Source organism: Artibeus jamaicensis, unplaced genomic scaffold, assembly GCF_021234435.1.
Source record: "Artibeus jamaicensis isolate MK-2021 breed Jamaican fruit bat unplaced genomic scaffold, CSHL_Jam_final scaffold_286, whole genome shotgun sequence".
Classification (NCBI taxonomy): Eukaryota; Metazoa; Chordata; class Mammalia; order Chiroptera; family Phyllostomidae; genus Artibeus; species Artibeus jamaicensis.
Genome location: NW_026522034.1, coordinates 3,759,632 through 3,782,860, shown reverse-complemented (window position 1 = coordinate 3,782,860; position 23,229 = coordinate 3,759,632). Strand labels below are relative to the sequence as shown.

At 55.5% G+C, this 23,229-nt stretch overlaps 1 protein-coding gene across 1 annotated transcript in view; it reads left to right on the top strand.

Annotated features, from left to right (window-relative positions):
- The window catches only part of CCDC33 (coiled-coil domain containing 33), a 117,681-nt gene that overhangs the window by 31,566 nt on the left and 62,886 nt on the right, over nucleotides 1-23,229 (top strand). The window contains exons 6-10 of the mRNA XM_037134513.2: nucleotides 11,512-11,645; nucleotides 15,318-15,427; nucleotides 17,448-17,564; nucleotides 20,581-20,672; nucleotides 21,841-21,961. Of these exons, the coding sequence (XP_036990408.2) occupies nucleotides 11,512-11,645; nucleotides 15,318-15,427; nucleotides 17,448-17,564; nucleotides 20,581-20,672; nucleotides 21,841-21,961 (574 nt within the window). The remainder of the gene's footprint in view (nucleotides 1-11,511; nucleotides 11,646-15,317; nucleotides 15,428-17,447; nucleotides 17,565-20,580; nucleotides 20,673-21,840; nucleotides 21,962-23,229) is intronic.

Here is a 23,229-nt window from a genome sequence, read left to right as displayed (position 1 = left end):
GAGGCACCTTATATAAATAAAGTTATGTGTTGCTCCTCTATCCTCCAAACTGGGGTGCCCCCCACAGGTCTCAGGTCTCTTCTCCATTTCCCTAACAATGCACCCAACGTAGGCCTGAGCACGGGCTTAAGGACCAAGGAGCCATTGAGGCGAAAACCAGGTTACTATAACAACTACCGTAACCCCACAGAGTGGAAGGAGGGTAGACGTTGCGCTGGAGACCAACAGGTGAAACACTTGCTTGTCTCAAAAGCTTCATTTCCACCGCCCAACTCCCGGGCCCTCCCCTCTCGTCCCCTCCCCCAGCTCCATTTTTGCGGCGAGCAAGGCCAGGTGGCAGAGAGCGGGCTTGGCAGGGAGCTCGCCTTCTAGGCTCAGCTATTTCCATAAACCAATTATCGCCCATCATCTCGGGAGATTGAGGCCCTGCCTATCACCAATTCAGCCTGGCGGCGGGCGGGGAACTGGGTGGCCGCGTTGCTCCTCGGCAGGCGTCACGACCTGCGCCATCACCCGGTTGCTATGGGAACACTCCTAGGGAGTCAAGCGGGCGGGAGCCGGGGTGTATGTAGGGTGTGGGGGCGGGGTAGCGTCGCCGCACCCACCTCCACTCGGGAGGGGGCAGGGAGCTGCGTTCCCGGCCTCCCAGCGGCTGAGCGACTACCAGCCCGCGGTGCTAATGAGATGCAAATAAAGTGGGGCGGGGCGGGGGGGGCAGGGGGCGGCGAGGCTTCTGAGAAGGAAGGCCCAGCTGGTAGGACCTGAAAAGAGCTTTCAGTGCGCAGCCCCCAGCCCCCAGGCCCAGGCAGAACCCCAGAGGGAGGAAGTCCTAAGCCCTAAAAAGAACATGATGTCTCCACATGTCTGATTCCAAATGCACGGTAACAAGGCATGTAGTAGTCATTGTTCGGTCCGCTTAAGTGTTTACTTTTCTCATGATGAATATTTGGATGCTTAAAATATACATATATTTTATACATTAAACAGTATATTAAATATTATATATAAAATGTATATAATTACACGTTCTTCCAAAATATTTTTCCTCATCTTTCTGTTGCTTGTGTTTTCTCCTGCCCTCAGCTTGGGCTCCTGGCTTAGCTTCTTGCTCTCTGCCATTGCCGTCCCAACGTTGTCTCATTTCAGACTAGACTGGGACGCTGGGGACACCTGTGTCTGGTCGGCCCTCCTCAGCAGGCAGGCCCACGCTGGTGGGGGTGGGGTTGGGGTTGGGGTTGAGCACAAGGGCCAGAGCTGTTCACTCATTCAGCCCATTGAGGGGAGCTGGTGTGGGCTCACTCCAAAGATGGGGCCCTCCCTAGTTAGGGGTGTGGCTGCTTCAGCACCGAGCAGGCTCCAGCCTTGAGCCAGTCTAGTAATAAGATGCATCCTCCCGTGGCGACTGTCCCAGGCCAGCCGGTCCGCTTGGCTTATCTTGTGGCTCTGCGTCTTCCCCTCGGAGCCACTGACCTGCTTCCAGTCTGACCCCACTCCTCCGCCCAAACAGCTTTCTCTACAGCTACAGTGACCTTTCCGCCTGGCCCTACATCCAGCAGCCATCTCCCCTTTAGTGATCTCTTGGTGGCAATAGCCCCTCATGAACACTCACTCTGCCTGAAGTTCATTCTTTCTCAGGTCCAAGATGCGCTCTCTCTTATTTTCCTGTCTGTGCACCCGCTCCCTTGTCTACCTAGCATTAAATGTTGGCCTGTCCTAGGTTTCAGCCCTCGGTTTCTCTTCTTTCTTTATACCATCCACATGGTCACACCCCCACTCTGTCATCAGTAATCATTCCCTCCCTCACCCCCATCAAATTCATCCCCAAGCTTGTCAATTTCTCCCCTGCCTTGAACTTGGCTGCTTCTCTCCACCAGTTCCACTACCTTAGACCACTGCTTCCTTTTTCTGCTCTTGGCACTTCTGATCTTGCCCTTCTTCAAACCCACTTCAAAGGCAGGTTACTATTTAATTCTGTGGTACCACACTACCAACGAAACCCATTCTTTGAACCCTCCAATGGCTTCTCATTGTTCCCAGGATGAAGAGGATGCAGGTCCAGTGTGAGTGGATCTTTGCTGCCTCCTCAACATGAACTCCCACCTCCCTCTCTTTGCGTCAGTCACACCAGGCATCTCGCTGTTCTCTGAAAAGACCCTGTTCCTCCCATCCCAGGACTTTTTGCACACTGCCTCTCCCAGAACATTATTCCTTTCCCTCGCTTCACTGGATCTTAGCTCATTCATCACCTCCTCAAGGAAGCCCTCCCAAACCTCCCGGCCCAGGCTAAGCCCCCACCCCAAGCCCCCACCCCCATCACATGCTTCCATGGGACTACGCACTTGTCCAGGGTCACAGTTGTAGGTTTGCATGTTTTGTGTGCTTTTATGTGATTGTCGGCTTACTTTTCCTCGGTGTGTTCCTCCATTGTGCCCCACTGGTTCCATAGGCAACCGTCATGTCTGTTTTGCTCACCATCTCATCCCTACTATTTTTTTAAAGATTTTATTTATTTATTGTTTTAGAGAGGGGAAAGGAGGGAGAAAGAAAGGGAGAGAAACATCAGTATGTGGTAGCCTCTTGGCTGGCAACCTAGACTGGGAATCAAACCTGCCACCCTTCGGGTCGCAGGCCAGCTCTCAGTCCACTGAGACACTAGCCAGGGCCTCATCCCTACTATTAAACACAGTATCTGAAACATAGGAAACTGTCAACGAATATTGAATGAATGACCACACGAATGAATGAATGAATCTGGCCCCATTTCTAGCTTGATCTGTGATTTGGGGAAAGTTATTTCACCTTTCAGTACCTGAATACCTCACCTGGGAACGTGCCTAAAGGGCTGTAGAGACAGTGGAGCCACACGGGGGAGATGCTGACAGGTCAGCTGTGACACAGAGGGAGGGGAGGGTGTCCTTCACAGCACTCACAGGGGCAAGCGAGACCTATCAGAAGACAGCCTCAGGGCAGTGGAGAGAAGCCAGAATGGGATCAGGAAAACCCAGAGTCCGGCCCACTGCCCCTGACTCCATGTGTGATCTCAGACCACTCCCTGACCCTCTCTGAGCTCAATCTTCCCATGGTCAGGATGTGAGGTTTGGCTTCCATGCTGCTCCAGGCTTGCAGGCTGGTTTGTGCTCCAGCCCGGGAAACAATCTGAGTCCTTTAGAGGCAGTAGAAGTCCCAGCTATACCACCCAAGACAGATTCTACGCCCAGACATGCTGGGCCAGTGCTCAGGCCTGGAGTCTCCCTAGCACCTGCCTCCAAGCCTGGCACAGAGACACCTGCCAGTCAGAGCACAGCAGGGACCAGGAAGGCAGTGGTCCTGACAGGTGGGGTGCCCCAGTGGGCAGTGCGTGGGGAAGAAGCCAGCCAGAGACAGCCTGTGGGGTTCTGACCATTGGCCAAAGGCTGGATGGCTGAGCTGCCAATTGGAGCCTGCTGCCCAGAGCTAATGAGCAGGGACAGAGCCAACACTGAGGGGGGGGGGGCTGCTCCCTCCGTGCACCTGGGCATGCCTGGCCCAGGCCTGGGTGGGCAGGGCAGTATACAGATCATGGCCAGGAGTCACGCTCAGAGGACCTCTGGTTTTCCTGCATGATCCTGACAGCCCTGACCCTGGTCCCAGACTGAGACTGACCTTGGTCACACCCCAAGCCCCAGCCCTGATCAGAGACCGAACCCTGACCCTGGCGACTAACTGAATAAGGTATTGCAAGTAGGACAATTGTCTAAGGTCCTGGTAAGAGAGGAAGGTTAAAATAGGTTATATTCATCTAGTGCCTTCCGTATACCTGGCAAATGTGTTAAGCATGTCTGTCTGGCATCTTTTGCGTAGTTTAATTATTGCTTAGTCCTGTGAGCTAAGTGAAATATTGTCCCCATTTTATAGATGATGTTACTAAGGCTCAGAGCATTTCTATGACTTGTCCAAAGCCAGGACCCAGGATTCCAAGATCAATAGTTCCTGCCACCTCATCTCTGCCTTCATCCTTATGCACCAGTTGGCCTCCTGAAAGGGGACTGTTAGCATCAGGGCCCTAAACCAGACATCCAGAGAAGATCCAGCGACCAGTCTGAGGACCCCTCCTAGGATCTGGACTGCCCATTCCTTCCTGCCTGGCTAAGGGCCTTGGCCAAAGGGCCTCAGAGGGCAGGGACTTGGGTGGAGTGGGTGGAGGCCTGGCATGACTCACAGATGACCTGCAGGCTTATCTCAGCAGCCAGAGGGTTGATCTCAGGGGGGAGAACCAGTAATATTCAACTCGAGAGTGACAGTGACAGTGATCATGGACAGCACAGGAATAAAACAGCCCCACTGCTGATGAAGTCCCCTCTGCACTCAGTTGGAACCTGGCCCTTCACACTCTGACTCGAATGCCGTGGCCGAGAGGTGGGTTGCCTTGGCTCCATGTGATAACCCAGGAGTGCCCGTGGCACTGGAGGGACTTGTTTGAGGTTATATGGCTCACCCGTGGGAGTGAAGCACATGAAGATGACCATTCTCACCTAGCCACTGGCCACTGGGGCTGGCAGAGGCCAAAGCTCTTTCCCTCCCTGAGCAGGATGTCTGTTGGGAAAGGCACATGGTAAAGGAGAAGGCCCTGGGACTTAGGAATCCCAGGTCTTGTTCACCCTACGGGTTCCCCCAGCTTACAGTGTGGCCTGACCCTCCCTCCCATGAGGTGGATCCCTCCGGACTCAGAGCTTCAGAACTTTCGTGCAGTGAGAACACCCCTGTATCCCAGAACTATACACACAGCTGGCACCAGTGGTTAAAGCACGGTTGGTCTGCAACCCCCAGCCAGACTGAAGCCACAAGAATTCTTTCCAGACGTTCCCCTGTCACCAATATGCAGGCCCCTGATGTCTTCGTGTGCCTGAAACAGTTATTCAGATCCAAAAGGCATGAGCTGCCCGCAAGGGGCACTGGGATCCAAGAGGGCAGTGCTCACCGAGAGAAGTAAGGACTGATGGGGAGACCTCAGGCAGTGAGACGGGCCAGTGGGGGCCTTCCTGGCGTCCTCGTGGCATTCTGCCCAGGCTGCCTGCTTGTTTCTGAGCACGGACACAGCTGCTGGCAGGGTTCCTCCTGCCTCCCAGGATGCCAGGAGTGGCCAGGTGGCTCGATCCTCCATCCAGCCTTTGTCTGGCTTCCCTCTGCCCCTGCCTGGCCCCCATGGACTTCAGGGTCAGCTGCTACGTGGTCCAGTGTCTATCAAAGAGTGAGGGAGGACACTGGGCAAGAAGCTGAGGCTTGGGTTCCAGTCCACTCGTCCTACCTGTGCTGGTCCCATTTCTGTCATCTGCGGTCCTACATACACCATGAGCTTCCATCAGAAGGAATGGCACCAGGGATGGCAGTCCATGGCTCCAGGGCTCCAGCCAGTTGTATACATGCTGCAGTCAGCCAGGTGTGTGACGCAGTAGACTGTGGGGCAACAGTGGCAAATTGGTGAGCACACGATCATTTGGAGGAGCAGCTGGAGTCGCCGCCGCCGCTGCAGACTTCTGCCTTAGAGGAATGCAGGTGGCTCTCACAGATTTGCAAGAGAAACCAGAAATTGGCCCGTTTTTACATGCAGCCCACCTGCCTCTGCTTAGGACCTCCGGGCCTTTCCTAATCACCCCCTTCTCCTGAACCCTTAACCCACTGAGCTTCACTGCATGCCCTCTTCTCCCAGGGGCCGGTGACTTCCCCACAGCTCCATGGCCTCTATATGTGTCTGAGAGGCACCCCCTTCTTTTCTTTGGGGGGAATCTACACCCTCCTTCCAGCCCAGGAGCTGCTTCTAGGGTGGTGGAGCAGGGTCCAGCAGTCTGTGCCAGGCTGGCCTAGCAGAGCCAGAGAGGCGGGGGCTGCCTCAGTCTCCACAGAATTTTCCAAGAGTTGCTGCCTTTATTCACAAGCACCTACGGGGTCCCACTGTGCCAGGCTGGGAGCTGGGAACAGCTCTAGTGGTGTCAAGGCAGGTCCCTGTCCTCAAGGAGCTCATAGTCTAGTTTGGGGGATGTGGTGAGCAAACCCCCTCCTTTGGAGGGGTCGATAAATCAACTCACCCATCCTCGGCCCATAGTCTCCCAGGGCAGAAAGTGCCTAGCAGACTTCAGATCCCCATGCTTGGGTGGCGGGAGCCCTCAGGGAGGCAGGGCTCGGTGTCGAGATGCCCCAGAGCTCAGAACTTGATCTGGACACCATGTGCCTTAGGCAAAGAACTAGAATCAGAGTGATTCGAGTGATTCTTGTGAGGCTGGGAGTTCACCTCTACATCCGCCCCTCTCCTCCTGCTCTATCTAAGGCCACGTCCATGACAGGGGTGTACTCGGAAGAGTGGATGTTCAGAGCCATTCATTGCGAAGGATCCCAACTCACCGCACGATGTTCTAGAACTGTCTCACCCAGGCCTATACCTCGTCAGAGGGACAGTCATTCCATCCCTGGAGGGTCATGGGATTGAATTACAGCTGACCCTTCCCTCTTTGCCTGAGAAGGTGGCTCCCAGGGCCCCTCACCCAGCAAGGCCACAGGGAAGACCACTGCTAGACACTCCAAAGGTTGGCTGGCAGATGGTACAGTTACGGGCCCTTTTTGTCCCTGTACCAGCTCTTGCCTCAACAAAAAAAGTTTTCTCTGAACAAGGAAGCTCCCCCAGGGGAGGAAAGAGGGTGTGATAGTTGCCACAGACAGGGCTCAAGTCTCACTTTGTAACGCCCACAGCTTTGTGTGGTCTGTGGTCCCCCCTGGGCCATGTGAAGAGAACACCCCTGCCTCCAGGAGCTGCCAGGGAGAGGGGTACCTGTTGCCCCTGAGGGGCCCCTTTAAGGATAGCGGGGCTATTTCACATAAAGTGCAGGTGGGGTCTGTGGAGCGGCATTCTTGCTTTACAAACGGACATTTGCCTTTGCCAGAGTGCTCGTCTCAGAGGTTCTTGCGATGTGCCATGTCTGATTTGCAGAGCTGTCCCCACTCCCTGCCTCACCCCGGTGCATGGGGAGTTGGCTGGCCTCTTGTTCCAGAGTCAGTTATCTTTCAGCCAGGGCCCATCTGTAGCGGTGTGGCACCATCAGCAATTAGTGATGGTCCATTGGAGTCCAATTAATGCATGAAACCCACTATGAGAGCCCATCACTTTGCTGAGAATAACAGCCCTGCTCCTGTCTTAAGTGGCAGCCTCCCAAGAGCTTAAAACCTGCGAAGACCAACTGCAGTGGGGGCTGCGGGAGGAGCAGGCATGGGGTGGGGTGTTGCTGATGGGCTGTTGTCTGGTGAAGTGGGAGACCAGACATTCCCTGCCTCCACCTCAGCTCTTCCTTCGAGGAGCCCTTGGCCACATCTTCTTGCCCAGCAATCCCCGGGGAGCTTGGCCAAGACCAGAGGACACTGTGCATAGGCTTGGAAAGAAGGGGCCTGGAGAGAGAACTAGGCCAGAGAGGACCACCAGCTTTGCTCTCCTCTCTGACTACTTCACCCCATTCTCCCAACCCACAGACCCGGGTCAGCCAGCCAGCCCCTCCCCAGACCTGCCCGGGAGCAGCTCATGCCCCTTCCTCTCTCTTTATCCAACCCCTGCCTCCCCCAGGAAACCTTCCCTCCCAGGTCCAGCTCAGGAAGGGTCAGAAACTCAAGAATCCAGACATTGCTCATCCTGCTCAGGTGACTGTTGCTGCTAGGGCCAACTCTTCCATCCTGTCCCTGTTGCAGAAGGCTGGGTGGGGGAGCAGCAAGCGGTGTTAGTCTGTGCATTTCAGGGACAGGGGTAGGCCTGAGGCTTGGGAGTCTCACTGCCTCTTGGCCTTCTGGAGGATTGTTGCGGGGTGGAGGTGGTGGGGGGGGGAAGCAGGCTTTGGCCTTCCTGACTCAGAGGCCAGTGCGGAGGGTACAAGTACAGGACAATTGTCCTGCCTTCTCAGAAGAGAATGAGGCCCAATCATGACCTGGCGTCTGGCCTGGAACAATCGGAATTGGAATCTGTTTTCCTACCTCCAGGTTTCCCTGGTGAGTGAGCAACGGGGCTGTGGTCAAAGGTCACAGGGCCACTCATTCTACCACCGTCCATGTGAAAGTTCTGCCTGGCGTACCTCCTTCTCAGTCTGCCCACCGTCTCCTTCTCTAGGAGCTTCTGGGAGCACCCCTCCGCCTTTCAAGGTTCAGGGGTCTGCCCAGCCAGGACCCCAGCAGCCAGAACAGACCTGAATTGGGGCCCTCTCCTGTCCCCTGGTCTTCTGGGGGCTGCCTGGGATTGGCAGTTGGGACAAGCCAGGTGGCCTGTACCCTGGGCTTCCAAAGCCCTGCCTGGGCGAAGGCCAGACCTGGACGGTTGTTCGTGCTCTGAGGCTTTGAGGAGTGTGGGAGCCCAAGAGGACCGGCTGCCTAGGTGTAGGTGGCCTTGGAGACCTTGGAGGTGGCTTGAGGGCTGGTAGATGGGGGTGGGATCCAAGATCAGGTAGAGTGTGTGGCACAAAGCTCTCTGGAGCAGGGGGGGGGGGCAGGGACCGTGGCCTGCAGGCTCTACCCCCGAGGTGTGCCCTGGAGAGTGGAGGGGTGGAGGGTGGGGGTGGTTCAGGAGCTTGTCCCAGGCTAGGCTCTGGAGACAGTGGGGGGGGGGGGAGTGGGAGGAGCATGGCGGGAGGGAGGGTGCATGGATATGAGTCTTGCCGAAGCCTGTGTGGAGGCAGGCCCTGGAGAGGACCCCAGGCGCTGAGACTGCAGTGGGAAGCCTGAGTTCCCTCAGGGAACTTAGGGTCCTGGAACTCAGCCTCCCAGGTGCCCAGCTGTGGGCACAGAATAGAGGCTGCAAGCAGGACAGGAACTGGTCCCCTTCTCCAATTCTATGTGAAATCAGTCTCCTCCAGCTGTTCAGTTTCTAGAATAGCATTAAGGCCCAAGGGAGTTGGCTATGCCAGGAAAAGCCATCACCCTGACAGGCTCCCTCCACCTGCTAAAAGCTCCCTCCTTGTAGGGGTGTGGCTCTGTCTGGAGTTCTTGCAGCCCCCACTCACCCTGCCCTGACCCACCTCTCTGGTGTGTGTGTGAGGGGAGGGAGGGGAGATGCTTGCTTAACTCTTTCTATGCCTGAATGAAGTCAGCACTGGGAGTCCGCTCCCTTGGCCTTGCCCTCGTCCTTCCTTTATCCACCTGCCGTTCCTCTTGCCAGACATCCAGGAGCTTGTGCATAAAGGGGAGGGGACAAGAGGCCACAGACATCAGGAGGATGGAAGACAGGCTGACAAGTATGGTCACGAGTTCCAACTTGAATTCTGTCACTGCCATGCTTGTGACAAGTCCCTCACTCTTGGTTCTGTCTTCTCAGCGCCCTGGGAAGCCCCCAGGGGACACGGTGCAGGAGCAGTTTTGACGTTTGGGGCACAGAAGGACTTTCTCCCCACATACCTTCCCGGAACACCCCCTCTCTTAGTGCTTCCCTGGAAGAGTGGAGGGGAGCACCCTGTGGGGGATGCGCAGCATTGGGGGAGAGGCTGCTGAGGGCTCTCAGACCTCTGATTTTGAGGGCGGTTGTCAGGAGAGAGAACCAGGGCACCGAGTGGCAGAAGGAGGGCTGTGGATGGCACCCCCGAGTCAGCAGAGGCCATGGAACCCGTGGGAGGGACCCGAGGATGGAGCAGACCGAGCTCCTCGGCCCTCCAGCTTCGATGCCTTCTCCTCTCAAGCCTGGCAGCCCCCACGGCAGGCTGGGCCCTGAGTCTGAACCGAGTTGGGCTCCGGCTCTCTGGGAGACCACCCCCTCTCCTCCCAGTCCCCCTTCAGCGCTTCCCTTTCTTTCCTTTATGTGGCCCTCAGTCAGGTCCCTTTGAGAAACACCCGGGTTTCTTATACCACAAATGAGGAGATGCCTTGTCCTGAGCCCCTGTGAGCAGGAGCTTCGCTCTCTTTCTTCCCAGCCCTCACAAGCGCCCCGGGGAGGGCAGCGCTGCTCACAGGGGAGGCCACTGCGGCTGGGAGGGGGTGTGCCCTGGCTGAGAGGGACCTGTGGGCTCCACACCCAGCTCTGTGGGCCTTCGAAGCCTGCGCTCTTTCTAGGACTTCACACCTCGGTCCGAGCAGCCAAAGATCCCCACTCAGAGACCCAGAGTTAGGGTCACGGTGGGAAGACACCTGGACGGGGACAATTAAAGTTATTATTATTACTACAAACACTTTATGGTTTTTAACAATGTGGTGGGCACTCTACACATATTATTTCACTTCATGCCCATAACAACCCTGCCCTTACCACCCCCATTTCACAGGAAGGAAGGAAGGCACAGCAAGGTTCCGTACCTTGCCTGAAGTCACACAGCCAGTAAGGTGATAGGGCCCATCAGAGCAGAACGGGGTTGCTCCGCAGACCCTTGAGCACAGAGATGGGTCTCCCACAAGATTGGGTATCTACAGGTGTGGAGCTGTGACAAGCAGGGAACAAGGAGCCAGGCCACTGTGTCACTCAAGTCCAGAGGACTGAGGGAGCAGTGAGGGCCAGGGGGTCCGAGGGCTTCACGGAGGTGAGGAACAAGCTGGGCTGGGGAGGCGCTGGGCTGGGGAGGCCCACGGCTGGTGCTGCCAACACATGGGGCAGGTCGGCTCTAAGCTTCTGGGCTGACTCGCATGGCCCGCACTTCCTTTGGGGACCTCTGGGAGTGGGGGTGGCGGGAACACCATCTCCGCTTCCCGCCCTGGGGTGCTGTTTGTGCACCCAAGTGTGTGGTGAGGCTCCCCCTGCTGCAGGCTCTCCAAATGACCCCTTACCTGGGATGGCCGCACTGTTTGCAGCCCGACACGAAGACCTCCTCAACAGGACAGGCATTGAGTCTCTCTGCTGAGCTCTTTGAGGGCTCTGGCCTGAGAATGCACTGGGACGCAGGGGGCCCAGCTCCCGCCTCACTTTGGGCAGCCTGGCACTGCACCGCCTGCGAGGGCTTGCGGGCTAGAACCCCTCACCCCACCTCGCCTGTGGCCAGCTCCAGGTGTGCATGCCGTGCGTGCTGCAGAAGGCAGCTGCAGGTGTGTGCTTCCTTGAAAGTGTTCCGGGCGGGGGAAGCTGGACCAGAAGCTTAGGGAAGGGAAGGGCAAAGGCGAGGCTCGCCAGGCAGCATCACACAGCCACCCTGCCCGGAGGCTTTCTCCCACAGACCAGAACCTGGAGAAGACGGTCAGAGGAGGGTCTGTGTGCACAGGCGCCTGCCAAGGAGCCTGCACTGGCAGGGGCAGGAAGTCAGACAGGGAAGGTGTCTCCCCAACTTCCACCCCACCCCGGGCTCTGGTGCCTGTGTGCATGTGACGGCCTCAGAAGTGGCCAGCAAGACAGTGTGCTCGCCTGAGCAGGCAGAGCAGTGGAAGAGAGAGACCTGGAGTCCCCTGGGCCTGGGATGACAGGAGCATGTGCCTGGGAAGGAGCTCTTCCTGCTCTGTGCACTCTTTGCTCTGATTTGTGGACTGTGGAGTGAGGAGGGGTGAGGAGCAGACTGCAGACCCTTCCTCTAACTCAGCCTGCCCCTCTCCTCCCCTCCCCAGGAAAACCACATCTAAAGGAGCAAAGAACCAGGACTCCAAGGCAGTCACATCTGTGACCCCAGAGCCTACCAAAGCCCCCATGTGGGGGGAAACAGTCCAAGTGGAGATCCAAGCTGAGGATGCAGGGCGAGAAGGTGAGGCAGGGCCTGGCGTGTGTGGGAGAGGGCAGGAGCAGCCTCCCTCTGAACTCAGCTAAAAGCTGCCGAACACCTCCTTGCGCTCAGTTAAAAGCACTTTAAAGCAAAAAAATTGTAATCCTGTCATGCCTCATTTACCCAGCCTGCTGGAAAAATGAGTTGTCCTACATAAATGAATTTTCCAGACAATGAAAGCTTATCTCCTTTATGGCCATTGTTATTATTTTCATGGTTGTTATTGCTGCGTTTCCCACTGAAACGACATGTTACAGCTTCCTGGCACGTCACCATGAGTCGCTCAGAGGAGTCACACCCCCAGCAGGAGTGATGCTGCCCCCACTGCTTAGATGGGAACACTGAGGTTCCAGGAACTTAAGGGATGGGTTCAAGCTCAAGGAATCAGTCAGCAGAGGATGGAGGACTCAGCGTGACACGCTCTCACGGCCGCTGCAGCATGCAGCATGCATGTGTGTGTATGTGTGTAGCTGTTTCCCTAGAACGGCTTCCTATCCTGCCTGGTCCTCACGGGCTCTGCCCACTGCCACACGGTAGCGTTCCTTTGCTCCCGGTGCGGGGGGGGGGGTCTGCTCTCATAGAAACTGCCTAGTAACTGTCACTTTCCCACCCCCAGAGGCTTTGTCATTCCCCACGACTTGACAAAGGCCAAGGCATTGTCGTACACACACATGTGTGCACACTTGTTTCCTCACTGGGGCCTGGAGCAGGCGAGAGCTCAGGCTGGGCTCCCAAGAGCACTGACTGGCTGACCCCAGGACTGCCATGGGCACTGGCATTGGACCCTCAGCACAGACCCACAGGTGCCCAGGACGTCTCTGGTCTTCTCTGGCCAGAAGAACCTCGGGCTCCATCTTGCAGGTGGTCCCACCCTGCAGAGGACAGGTTTTTCTTCTCCCCTTGAAACCTCACCAAACCTCACAAAGAGCAGAAAACCAGCTGCTAAGGACAGGGAAAGGGAGAGAGGAAAAGATTGAAGAGGGACATCTATAAATGGGAAAGTGGCTGGATCTGGGTCAAGCCAGAGGATTTTTTTTTCCATCATAAAGGAATAGGTGGGGCTGGCGGGATATGAGAAAACATGGAGGAGGGAAAAACTGACTCTAGGAATTCATCAAATGCAGGTGTGCTCCTGTCTTTGTGGAAGTCTGCACGCTGGTTCCTGTGTGTGTGTGAACATTGTGCATGTGTGAAACATGCTTGTAACTGTGCCTGTAGGCATGCATGTCTGTGTGTATGCATGCATGTATATAGTGGGGGGGTATACGTGTGTATCTGTGTGGCTGATGGGAAGTTCAGGATTGTGGTGAGTGAGCTGGACTGTGGTCCTGCCCTGGACTGTACACATCTAGGGCAACACAAGGAAAGATGTGGTGAGCGGCCCTGGGCCTATCTGTGCAGCAGAGAGGGAAGCAACACTCCCTGTAGGAGGGACAGGAGATGGGGGTCCTTCTGGGCAGCCAGGGAATATTGGCAGATGCGTCTTTGCACATTGAAGTAACTGGACGCTCATTTGAAATGGTTGCTGTGGCGACATCTAACAGAAGGGGTGGAGGAGATGGGGCACAGGCCAAGAGGTGGGGGAAGGACAGGAGGTAACTCAGTGATGTGTTAATGAAAAGCAAAGGGGAGTTGCAGATCCTGTGTCAGGGCCAAGGGTGGCTGCAGAAATGGCTTAGTTTATTGGCCACACAAAGGACCGTGCAAGGCTGAGGGGCTCAGTGCCCAGAGAAGAAGCATGTTCATAGCACGGAGATGGGAACAGGGAGGGATGTAACGGAGCGATGACAGCCCATTTCCCCCCGTCACAGCTCACCTGCTGGCTGCCCACACAGAGACTGACTATGGGGGAAAAGGCAGGGTACTCACCCCTTGTTTGGCCAACTGGATCTGGGGACTCAGGGCCCACGGGTAGTGGCCATGAGAGGCTGCAGCCTCCACAGCTACTGTTGCAGCTTTGGCTGGAAACACGGGAATCCCCCGGCTGAGTCATTTCAGTCTGCTGAGGGCCAGGTGAATGTGTGCAGTGCCGCAGGTGGTTAATAAGGAGGAAAATAGTAACAACTATGAGGAGCATTTGCTTAGAATGTTATAGCTTGAAAAACACATCCCCCTCCCTGTAACAAGCTTAGCAAAGGGACAGGGGTTTCTTTTCTGAACTTTCAACATTTTACAGAGCAGGAACATGAAGCTCAGAGACATTAAGTGACTGGCTAAACGTCACAGAGCAAGTTTGTGTGTTGGAACTAGAACTCAGATCTGCTGACTTCAACACCCTTGCCTTACTCTACTTCCCTCAAGGCATCCTCACCTCCTCTTGGTGCCCATTTCCCCTCCTCTTTCCTTTGAGCGTGGACCCGTGTGGTCAGCTTTGAGGGAATTTGACAAGTGTCTCTCCCTCTCCATGTGTCCAGGATAGCTGTGGGGAGAAGAAAGAAAGCAAGAGTAATCAGCAAAGCCCTCAGCTTTCATTCCCACCCCCTCCTCCAAATGATGTACCCAGCTCCAGGTGACCCAACAGCACTGGATGCCCACAAGGCCTGGCCCACAGAGTGGGAAGCTGTCTCTGGTCCTGAAATGTCATTGTCTCAGAAGGAGTGGCAGAGGGCAGGGGGCTACCCAAGAGGACAGCTGTCCACCTCAGTCCTCTCTCTCATTCTTGTCTGGATCTCCCTTTTATCTTGTTCCCTCTTCCATCCCCCCAAACCTCCTCTATCCCTCCTCCACCCTTCTTTCCTCCCTCCCCATCTCCCTTCCTCTTCCAATTACAGCCTTCTGCAGTGGGAAAATGGCCATATCCAGGCCCTCCCACCAGCCATTGATGACTGTGTGATGCTGATCAAGTCATATAATATAACCTCTGTGAGATCCAGTGTCCACACTTCAAAACCAGAGGTGGGGGCTCCTACATAAAGGGTGGTGGTGAGATTTGCTGAGGCAACAGCTCAGGAGCGCAGGTCCTCAAGCCTAGCGCACAGTAGGTGTTTGCAAAATAGTGCTGCCATGATTACTTCCAGGTCGCTGGTGCTCTCCTCAGAGTTCATCCCAAAGTTCATGCATTTTATGGCAAAGTGTCATTTCTTTGGAGGGAGTTTTCTCGGTGGTACATGATTCTTAGTGTTTAGTTTTTATTTACTTGGAGTATACTTTTATTGGCATTTGTACTACAGATTTCTTGAGCAGATCTCTTCCCCCGCCTGCAAGTGTGAGACATAATCCCTGGCTGAGGAGTGGGTGAGAGGGTTTGTGACCAGGAGACGGAGCCTTGTTCCTGGACAGGGCACTATTTCTGCTTGCCTAGGTATCTCTGCACATGCTCATGTGCGTCTGCTGCCGTGGGGGGCTGGGCTCCCCTCTGTACCTGTCCATCCTGGGCTGGGGGTTTCTAGACCACAGTTGAGAGCTGCATCTCTGGGTTCTAGCAGCACTTATCATAGCGCCTTGTCCTGGGCAGGGGCTCAGACAGTGCTTGTGAAGTGCGCCTGTGTGTGTGTGTGTGTGTGTGTGTGTGCGTGTTCCACACGTGCGCATGGGTGTGGACTCCTCAGTGTGGCTCCTGCTCCCCTACTCTCAGCAATGCCTCCCACCTCACTGGGGGAAATGGTGGTCAGCTAAGCCTGATCCTGATCCTGTGTTCGCTTTTTCTCTCTCCAGACGTAGTCCTCAAGGTGGTGGACAACAACAAAGACGAGGAGCTCTTGTCCTATCCAATCCCCATCAAGTACCTGCGTGTCTTCCACCCCTACCATTTTGAGCTGGTGGAGGTGAGTCAGAGCCCTGAGCTCTGGCCCACTTGGGCCTGGGAGGGGTAGGGAGAGAGCCTCTAGCTGTTTCCTCAGAGCAGCCCTGGGCATCCATGCCCACCCTGCAGTAGGACAAGTCTAGACCATGTGGTGCCCAGGAAACACAGCTCCTGGCACATAAACAGGAACGATATCCATAAAAATTTGTAGTTCTCCAAATTTATCTTCATAAAACCGGCCAATTGGTATAAAACATCTACCACTACACATGAATACACCAACTGAAGGTACATTCTGATTTCATAGATGTTGAGTGGGTACGTATCTAAAAATCAAAGCGAGACAGTGTTTCCAAAGTACCTGCTGTGTTCCAGATCCTGGGCTGGACAATCTACACATCACCTCTAATCCTCAAGACAAATTGAATTATATTTTGCATACACAGGACTTGGACTGAGGAGAGAGGAATCCTCTCATCCTGAGTCACAGAGCAAGTGAGGACCAGAGTCAAGGGTGAGCCCAGGTCACACTGTCTCCCAACCCAATTCTCCCTGGGCTGCTTCTACATGCTACCTTGGCAGGAGGAAGCCCCAGGAGAATTGGGGTTATGTGTGAAATAATGTGTTCCCTGGAATTCACCCATCTAGTGGGCCTCAGGCCCCTTATTTGGTGATCTGAACCTCCCAGGCCAGCTCCCCTGCCCACCCCCTCTTCCCAGGGCTGATTAGTGGAAAGGAGAATTTACTTCCTCATTGTTCAAGTACTTTATTGTACCTACTGAGTGCCAGGCACTGGACCACAGATGAGCAGAAGCATCGTTTCCCTCTCCTCCACTGTGCGCCCCAGACTCCTACAGTGGTTTAGAGTAAAGAACAATGTGAAGTTGGGTTGCTCCAGTTCTGATCTCAGGGCTGCTGCTTGCAAGCTGTAGATCCACAGGAAGCGCTTAACCCCAGGCCTCCATTTCTCATTGACAAAATTAGGACAATATGCCTTCTCACATGGCCATTTGGAAGACTGAGTGCAATCACTGGCATAAAGCACCCAGCAAGGTGCTCAGCACATAGTAGGGGCTCAGCTCAGGCTAGTTCCACACCCCTCTTCCTTCCCCAAGACCTGGTTCGTTCATTCTATCTTCCTTCCTTCCTTTCCTTTCCTTTCTTTCTTTTTAATTTTTTAAAATATTTTTAAATTTATTTATCTTTTTAGAGATGAAGGAAAAGAGAGAGGGAGAGAAATATCAGTGTATGGTTGCCTCTCGTGAGTCCCCTGCTGGGACCTGACCTGCAACCCAGGCATGTGCCCTGACTGGGAATTGAAATGTGATTGTGGGGTTCGTAGGCCCGTGCTCAATTCACTGAGATACACCAGCCAGGGCCTTTTTAATTATTAAAGACTTTTTTTTAGGAGAGAGAAGGGAAGGGAGGGAGAAAGAAAGGGAGAGAAACATTAATTGGTTGCCTCTTGCACATGCCCCAACTGGGATCAAACCCACAATCCAGGCACGTACCCAGACTGAGAATCAATCCGGCAACCTTTTGCTTTGCCAGACAATGCCCAACCAACTGAGCCACACCAGTCAGGGCCTGACCTCCTTTCCAAGTGATTCCTCGACCATGACCTCAGGGGTCTGGACCTTCCTTAAGCCCCAAGGAGAGCCCCACACTCAAGGCCTCAGGATGAGACAAGGAAGCAAAGCACAGAGAGATTAGTGACTCACCTGGCAGACTCAGCACTTCAGCTATAGTTCTGGGAGCATCACCCAGGCCTCCTGGCTCTCTTGTCCAGGCCTAGTTATCACATCCTTACAGAGAGCCAGCAGGCTGTGGTCCTTGTGAGAGTGATGAAATATCTGAATAGACAAGGACAGATTCGTCATATTGATCTCCTTGGAAGGGCTCACAGGGACCCTTTAATTATCAGCTCGGTGCCCCAGTGGAGCAATGCCAATGCTCATCTGCAGAGGGCTGGATTTACGGCCAAGGTCTGCTCCTTAGTCATGCTGCTTTGTGTGTGTCTTCTTCCCTAGCCCAACCCCCAGCCCACCAAGACTGGGAAAGCTGATGAAGTCACTGCCAAGACCCAACTGTACGCAACAGTTGTCCGGAAGGGCAGCTTCCTCCCCCGCTGCATTGGCTGTAAACACACAGCTCTGGAGGTGCCGGACTGGGCCCCCGGGGTGGGGGGTGGGGAGCAAGTGGGAAGGGGCCAAGCTTTGACAGGCTCCAGGCTTGGCCCTTGGCCACCTCTGGCTGGCCTGACAGTGTGGGGCAGAGGTATCTGGGGAAGAAATACAGAAGTGAAAAGTAACTGGGTCTTTCAAAAATAGCCTAAGTGGTTTGACACAGAGTCCTAGGATGGCAGGGCTGATGAAGATAGAGATGAGAATAATGATGCCTAACATTTTCTAGTGCTTTCCAGGCATAAAGCCCTGCCCTAACCTCGCCTTTCCTCTCTCTGTGCCTCATAAACCACACAGGGAGTTCTGCCGCAGGGAGGACGGCGGCTCCCAAAGCCCAGTGTCTGTCCGAATCTCATCAGGGCAGGAGAAGCACCGTCCCCCCCCCCCCCCCCCCCCCGCCTTCGCTCCCGTCTCCTGATTGTTTCTCTCCTATTCTGTCCCTTCTAGAGCAGTGACCCCTAACCAAGAGCCTACACCCTCCAAGCGGAAGTGTAGGGCCACCCCACATTTCCTTGAGTCCTGTTTCTGAAGAACTTGGGTCAGTCTAATTAGGTATTCATTCATTCATTCATTCAACAACTATTTATGAAGCCTCTTCCATAAATAGGCCATGGCCAGGTCCTGCCTCCACACAGACCCCCACCATTACCCCCAGGCTTTTCATGGCCTCAGGAAGACTATCGATGTTCTGGGAAGGTGTGGTCCAGGGGTCTAACCCCTCTCCCTTTCCCCTAGCCTTCGATCTTCCCAGGAGTGACACATCTGAATCTAGCCTTGGCCTCAGTATGATCAGTGTGGAGCCGGGGTGGGGGGCGGGGCAAGCTTCAGGCTTCCCCTGTACCAACCCAGGTGATGTGATCCTCCCCATCGCACTGTGAGCTGGCGGGGCAAGAAATATTTTCTGTCCCACTTCACAGCTGGGGACATGACCCACACACCTGCTTCCCCTCCCCCTCCCCCCATGGATGGCAGCACGTATCAGACCTGCAGGCACCCTCTGCTCCTCCCTCCCCACTGTCCTCTCATGGCCGGTCCTGAGGATGACCAGTAGCTGCTCCAGAACAGCCTGCCCTGCAGGGGGCCCACTGTAGATCTGCCCCAGCCTCAGAATCGGGGCCCCTCTGCCCTCCAGCACCCTGCCCACGCCCCTGCCCCAGCATAGAGGTCACCCTACTCCCCCAGAGGCTCCTGAGGACAGACCAGAGAGAGAATAGCAGGAGCAGAAATGACTCCTGTTACTCGCGGGCTGTCAGGAGCAGGCCTGCCTGTGCAGCTGCCCCAGTCACACCCGCCCACTGAGCCCAGAACAGTGGTGAGTTGTCCCCCCTCAGGCCCCACGCTTGGCCCTCAGGCCTGCTGGAGTCCCTGTGAGCAATAAAGCCTGACAGCACCAGGGGGAACCCCTCAGGCCCCGACCCCACCCCCACCCAAACTTTGAGATGCCATCCTCGGAGATTTCATCCTTTGGATTGGGTGAAGGGGCTCGGTCTCCAGAGGCCCCCCTGACAGCTGGAATGTCCTAAGCACTGTTTTAAACCTGATAACGCTCGCACCTGTGTGGGGTTAGCTGGCAGCCAGCTGGATGGGTCCTGGCCGAGGGGCTTAGGAGAGGGTGCTGGGGGTGGAGGGAAGGAGAAAAGGGGGAGGGGCCCAGAATAAGTCCCCACCCCTAGGCCCGCTCCTCCCATTGAATGGCAGAGCTCAAAGGACCAGGGAGAGTATGATCAACCCCTCAGTGTCCAACTTGGAACACTGAGGCCCAGAGTGGAGCAGGGACTGGCTACGGTGACACAGTGACCTAGACGCAGTGAGTGGCTGAGCTGGTGTAGAACTGTAGTAAGGACCCCACCCAGCCCTTCCCTGAGGCCTCTGCTGGTCTCGTCCTCCTTCCCCTCCAGGGTCTCTGTGGTTCTGTCTCTCTCTCACCCTCATACACACAGTCAGCTTCTTCCTCCCCTTTTCTCCTTCATTAACAGCATTCACTTATTCCACAAACACACATGAGGCTTTTTCTCTGGGCCAGGTGCTTTTGCTAAAAGCTGGATATACAGCAGTCAGGGAGGTAGGTACCGAGGTATGTCCCTGCCCCTGTGGAGTCTGGGGTCTATACTAGAAAAGAAATAAGAAAGCAGTTAGAATAAACACAAGCTCTAACCAGTGCTACAGAAAAGGCCGTCCAGGGGCTGGGAGAATGGGATGGCTACTTTAGTAAGAGTGTTCACAGAACAGTGGTGACATTTAATCTCTAAAGGAAGAGAAGGAGCTGCCACTGAGTTGGTGGGGGTGGGGAGGAGTCTAGGCGGAGGGATCAGCTCGGGCAAAGACCCTGAGGCAGAAACAGTGGGGCACGTTCAAGAGTGACACAAAAGAGACTGGAGCGAAAAGAGGAGGATGAGGGCTGGCAGGAGACCTGGGCTGAGGGGCAGACAGGCCAGTTCGTGCAGGCCTGGCACCTGCTCCAGTTATAATTGAACGAATGGTGAGAATTATAACATTCAGCCTGAGGGCAGGGAGGGGGACAATCATTGCAGGGTCTCAAGCAGGAGAATGACATGATCCAAATTGTTTTTAAGAAGGTAATTTTTGCCACTCTGTATCAAATTGCCTGGGAAAGGCGATGGGTAGAAGCAGGCGCCGGTGAGGGGGTCAGAGAAGTAAAAGAAGCCCCTGGAATTTCAGCTTGGGGGAGTTGGGTGAGAATTGGGGGGAGAAGGGGGGCCCGTGGATGGACGAAGGGCGAGAGCCTGGAGAGGCTGCTGGGGACGGCAGTGGAGGTGTGTGGGACGGTGTCTGCGTCTTCGACCCCTGCCTACTCGGTGCCTGGCACAGGGCCTGAAGGAGGGCAGCCCTGAGCAGAGAAAAGAGCCTCGTGAAGGCGGGAGCAGGTGGGAGCGGGTGCAGAAGCCTGGGGGCAGGAATGAGCCCATCGCTGGGAAGAAAGATGGCAGGCAGGAGGGCCACCTGGGGCTCACCGGCCTCTTCTCTCCCCCAGGTCTTTCTTCGGGGAATCAATGAGCCCCTAGTCAACAACCCCAGCCCCATGGCGGTCATTGCCCGGGTAGTTTCCAACTGGAGGGAGTTTAAGTGAGTAGGGCCCAAGTGGTGTGAGCAAGGAGGGAGGGGAGGACAGAGGACAAAGGTGGGGGGTGGCTAGAAGCCTGCCCTCCCCTCGAGGCCCTTCAAGCCTCCCTACTGGGACTGAGGTCCCAGGAAGCTGTCCATAGTCCCCGGAAGGGGGCAGCTCAGACCCCTTCCGAGAGCAGGCTGGTGGGAGCAGCATACAGAGGAGGAAAGGGGGTCCTTAGCCCTTCCGGACCTACCTCCCCATCTCATACCCACCATAACCAGAGTCCCCCCTCTCACTCGAGTTCAGGGCCAAGGTGGTTCACTGTGTCCCCAAAGGAGGCAGCCTAAGGCTCATCTCAGAATTTCATGACCTTTAGCCCTGTCTGCGGGCCCCCTCCCTCGCCCTCCTGAAAGTCTCCCCGGCCCCAGCCCTGGTTCATTCCCTTCGACCCAGACCTCTTTTTGGGTTTGGGGTGTTCGCAGTCCTCAGGAGGGGATTCAGGCTAGTTCGGCGCTGGAGACCACACGGTGTGAGCAGCTCCACAGTAAACATGTGCCCTCTGTGTCAGCACCATCTCCCGGGTTGTCCGCCTCTGTCATTGCTGCCGACTCTGGTGGCCCAGGAGGACTGCCTGACTCACCTGCACCTCCTGTCCAATTCTGAAGGCTTGTGAGCCCTCCTTGCTGGTTGGAGGAATAAAGATAATGGGTGCGCTCACTCCCAGCCCTCCTGTGAGCTCAGAGAGCTCAGGTGTGTGCACACACCCCGCCCCGAATCCCACTCCTGCAGCCTCCGTGCTTCCCAAGCCTAAACCAGGATTCCCACCGTGGGGCGGGTCATTCTGGCGAGGTCTTTTGCAGGTGAGGCGGGGATGCAAGGCCCATTTCAGAGCTGCGCAGTTGAGGCATGTGGATGAGGCCAAGGCCGCAGTAAAGGCATGGGGAAGGGAACCTGGGAGCTGCAGGCCGTCCCCCAACCAAGGTGACCTTTCCCGAGGCCCAGCTAGTGATCTGTCCCAGGTGGGACCACAGTCCATTATCTGTCCTAGGTAGGCCATTGCACTTCCCTCTCACATCAATCCAGAGTCCACTTGGGGGTCCTTGGCTGCCAGGCTTGGGCCCGGCACCCAGAATGCTAGACACCTGAAACGCTCCCATCCTTACCCCTGTCCCCTTGCCTTCCCAGGGTCAGTCAGATGAACCAGGACCCGGCCGCCCTAGGGCTGCCCGTCACCCCACTCTCCTTCCCGATTCCCTCCGTGATCAACTTCGACGTCCCTCAGGTCGCCCAGAACGGGTGCCCTCAGGTACGGCTCCTTCCCTTTCATTCTCTCACTGGTCAGACCCCTGGTGACTCACCCACACACTCGTTCAGCCAGTCACGCGGTCAGGTAGCTGTCCACGGGTCCCAGGGCTGCGTGCCCAGGGCTGGGCCCTCTGTGCTGTGGGGAAGGCACCCGCAGGGGCTCTCGGTCTGGTGAACAGGTTAAACAGCAGCACAAGGTGATGTGTAATCTAATGACAAACCGGGGGTTTGTCAGAGCTGTAAAGATCAGAGAGGAGACAGAAAAAGACAAATATTGTGATTCCACTTCCATGTGGTACCTAGAGTAGGCAAATTCAGAAAGACAGAAAGTCAAACGATGGCTGCCAGGGAGGAGGCGGGCAGGGAGAATGGGGGGGAACTAGTGTTCCCTATTTTATTTATTTATTTTTAGAGAGAGGGGGAAGAAGAGAGGGAGAGAACATCCATGTATGGTTGCCTCTCACACACCCCTTACTGAGGGGCTGGCCTGCAACCCAGGCATGTGCCCTGACTGGGAATTGAACCGGCAACCCTTTGGTTCTCAGCCAGCACTCAGTCCACTGAGCCTCACCAGCCAGGGCAGGACTTGGGTTTTTAGTAGGGAGGTTTGGTGCAAATTGGGAACAACGACACAGTTGTGGAGGTGGGGATGCAGGTCAGGGTTGGAGACAAGGCCAGTATGTCTGAGTATGTTAGGGAAGGGCACGCGAAGGGTGGCTGGGTCCAGGCAAATGGCCAGGTTCACCTTTTCCCATGGTCTTCACTTCAGCAGGAGCTTGTCCTACATGATGGTTCCAGAATTCCTAAGGGCCTTAAAGAAGGCAGGGGTGTTTGGGAAGTCCTTCCTGTTGTCTGCCCACTAATGTTCATGCCTGGTGTGGCAAATATAGGATAAGGCATCCCTTCAGAGCCCCAACCTTTATTTAAAAGGCAAAGACATTTGAAGAAGGCTCAGACATGGACAAGAGTGATGGGGGTGGGGAGGGGTGGAACCAAGGGAAACCCTGGGGACAGAGGCTTCAAACCCAAACTAATCCCTGGCCTGATTTCCCCAGAGTCATCTCACACATGGCCCTGCATTTGCCCAGAAAATAATAAACCAATCAGCAGGCAGTCCCAAGGGGCAGGAGGCACTGGTTGCTTTAATGAGTGAGCCCTACCCTACCCCCAGCCCCTCTCTGGCTGCCTTTGCTACCTAAGTAGTCTTGATGGGGGAGGTACCCTCACCACCAGAGAATTGCCCCCAGTCCCTCTTACATGCGTGGGACT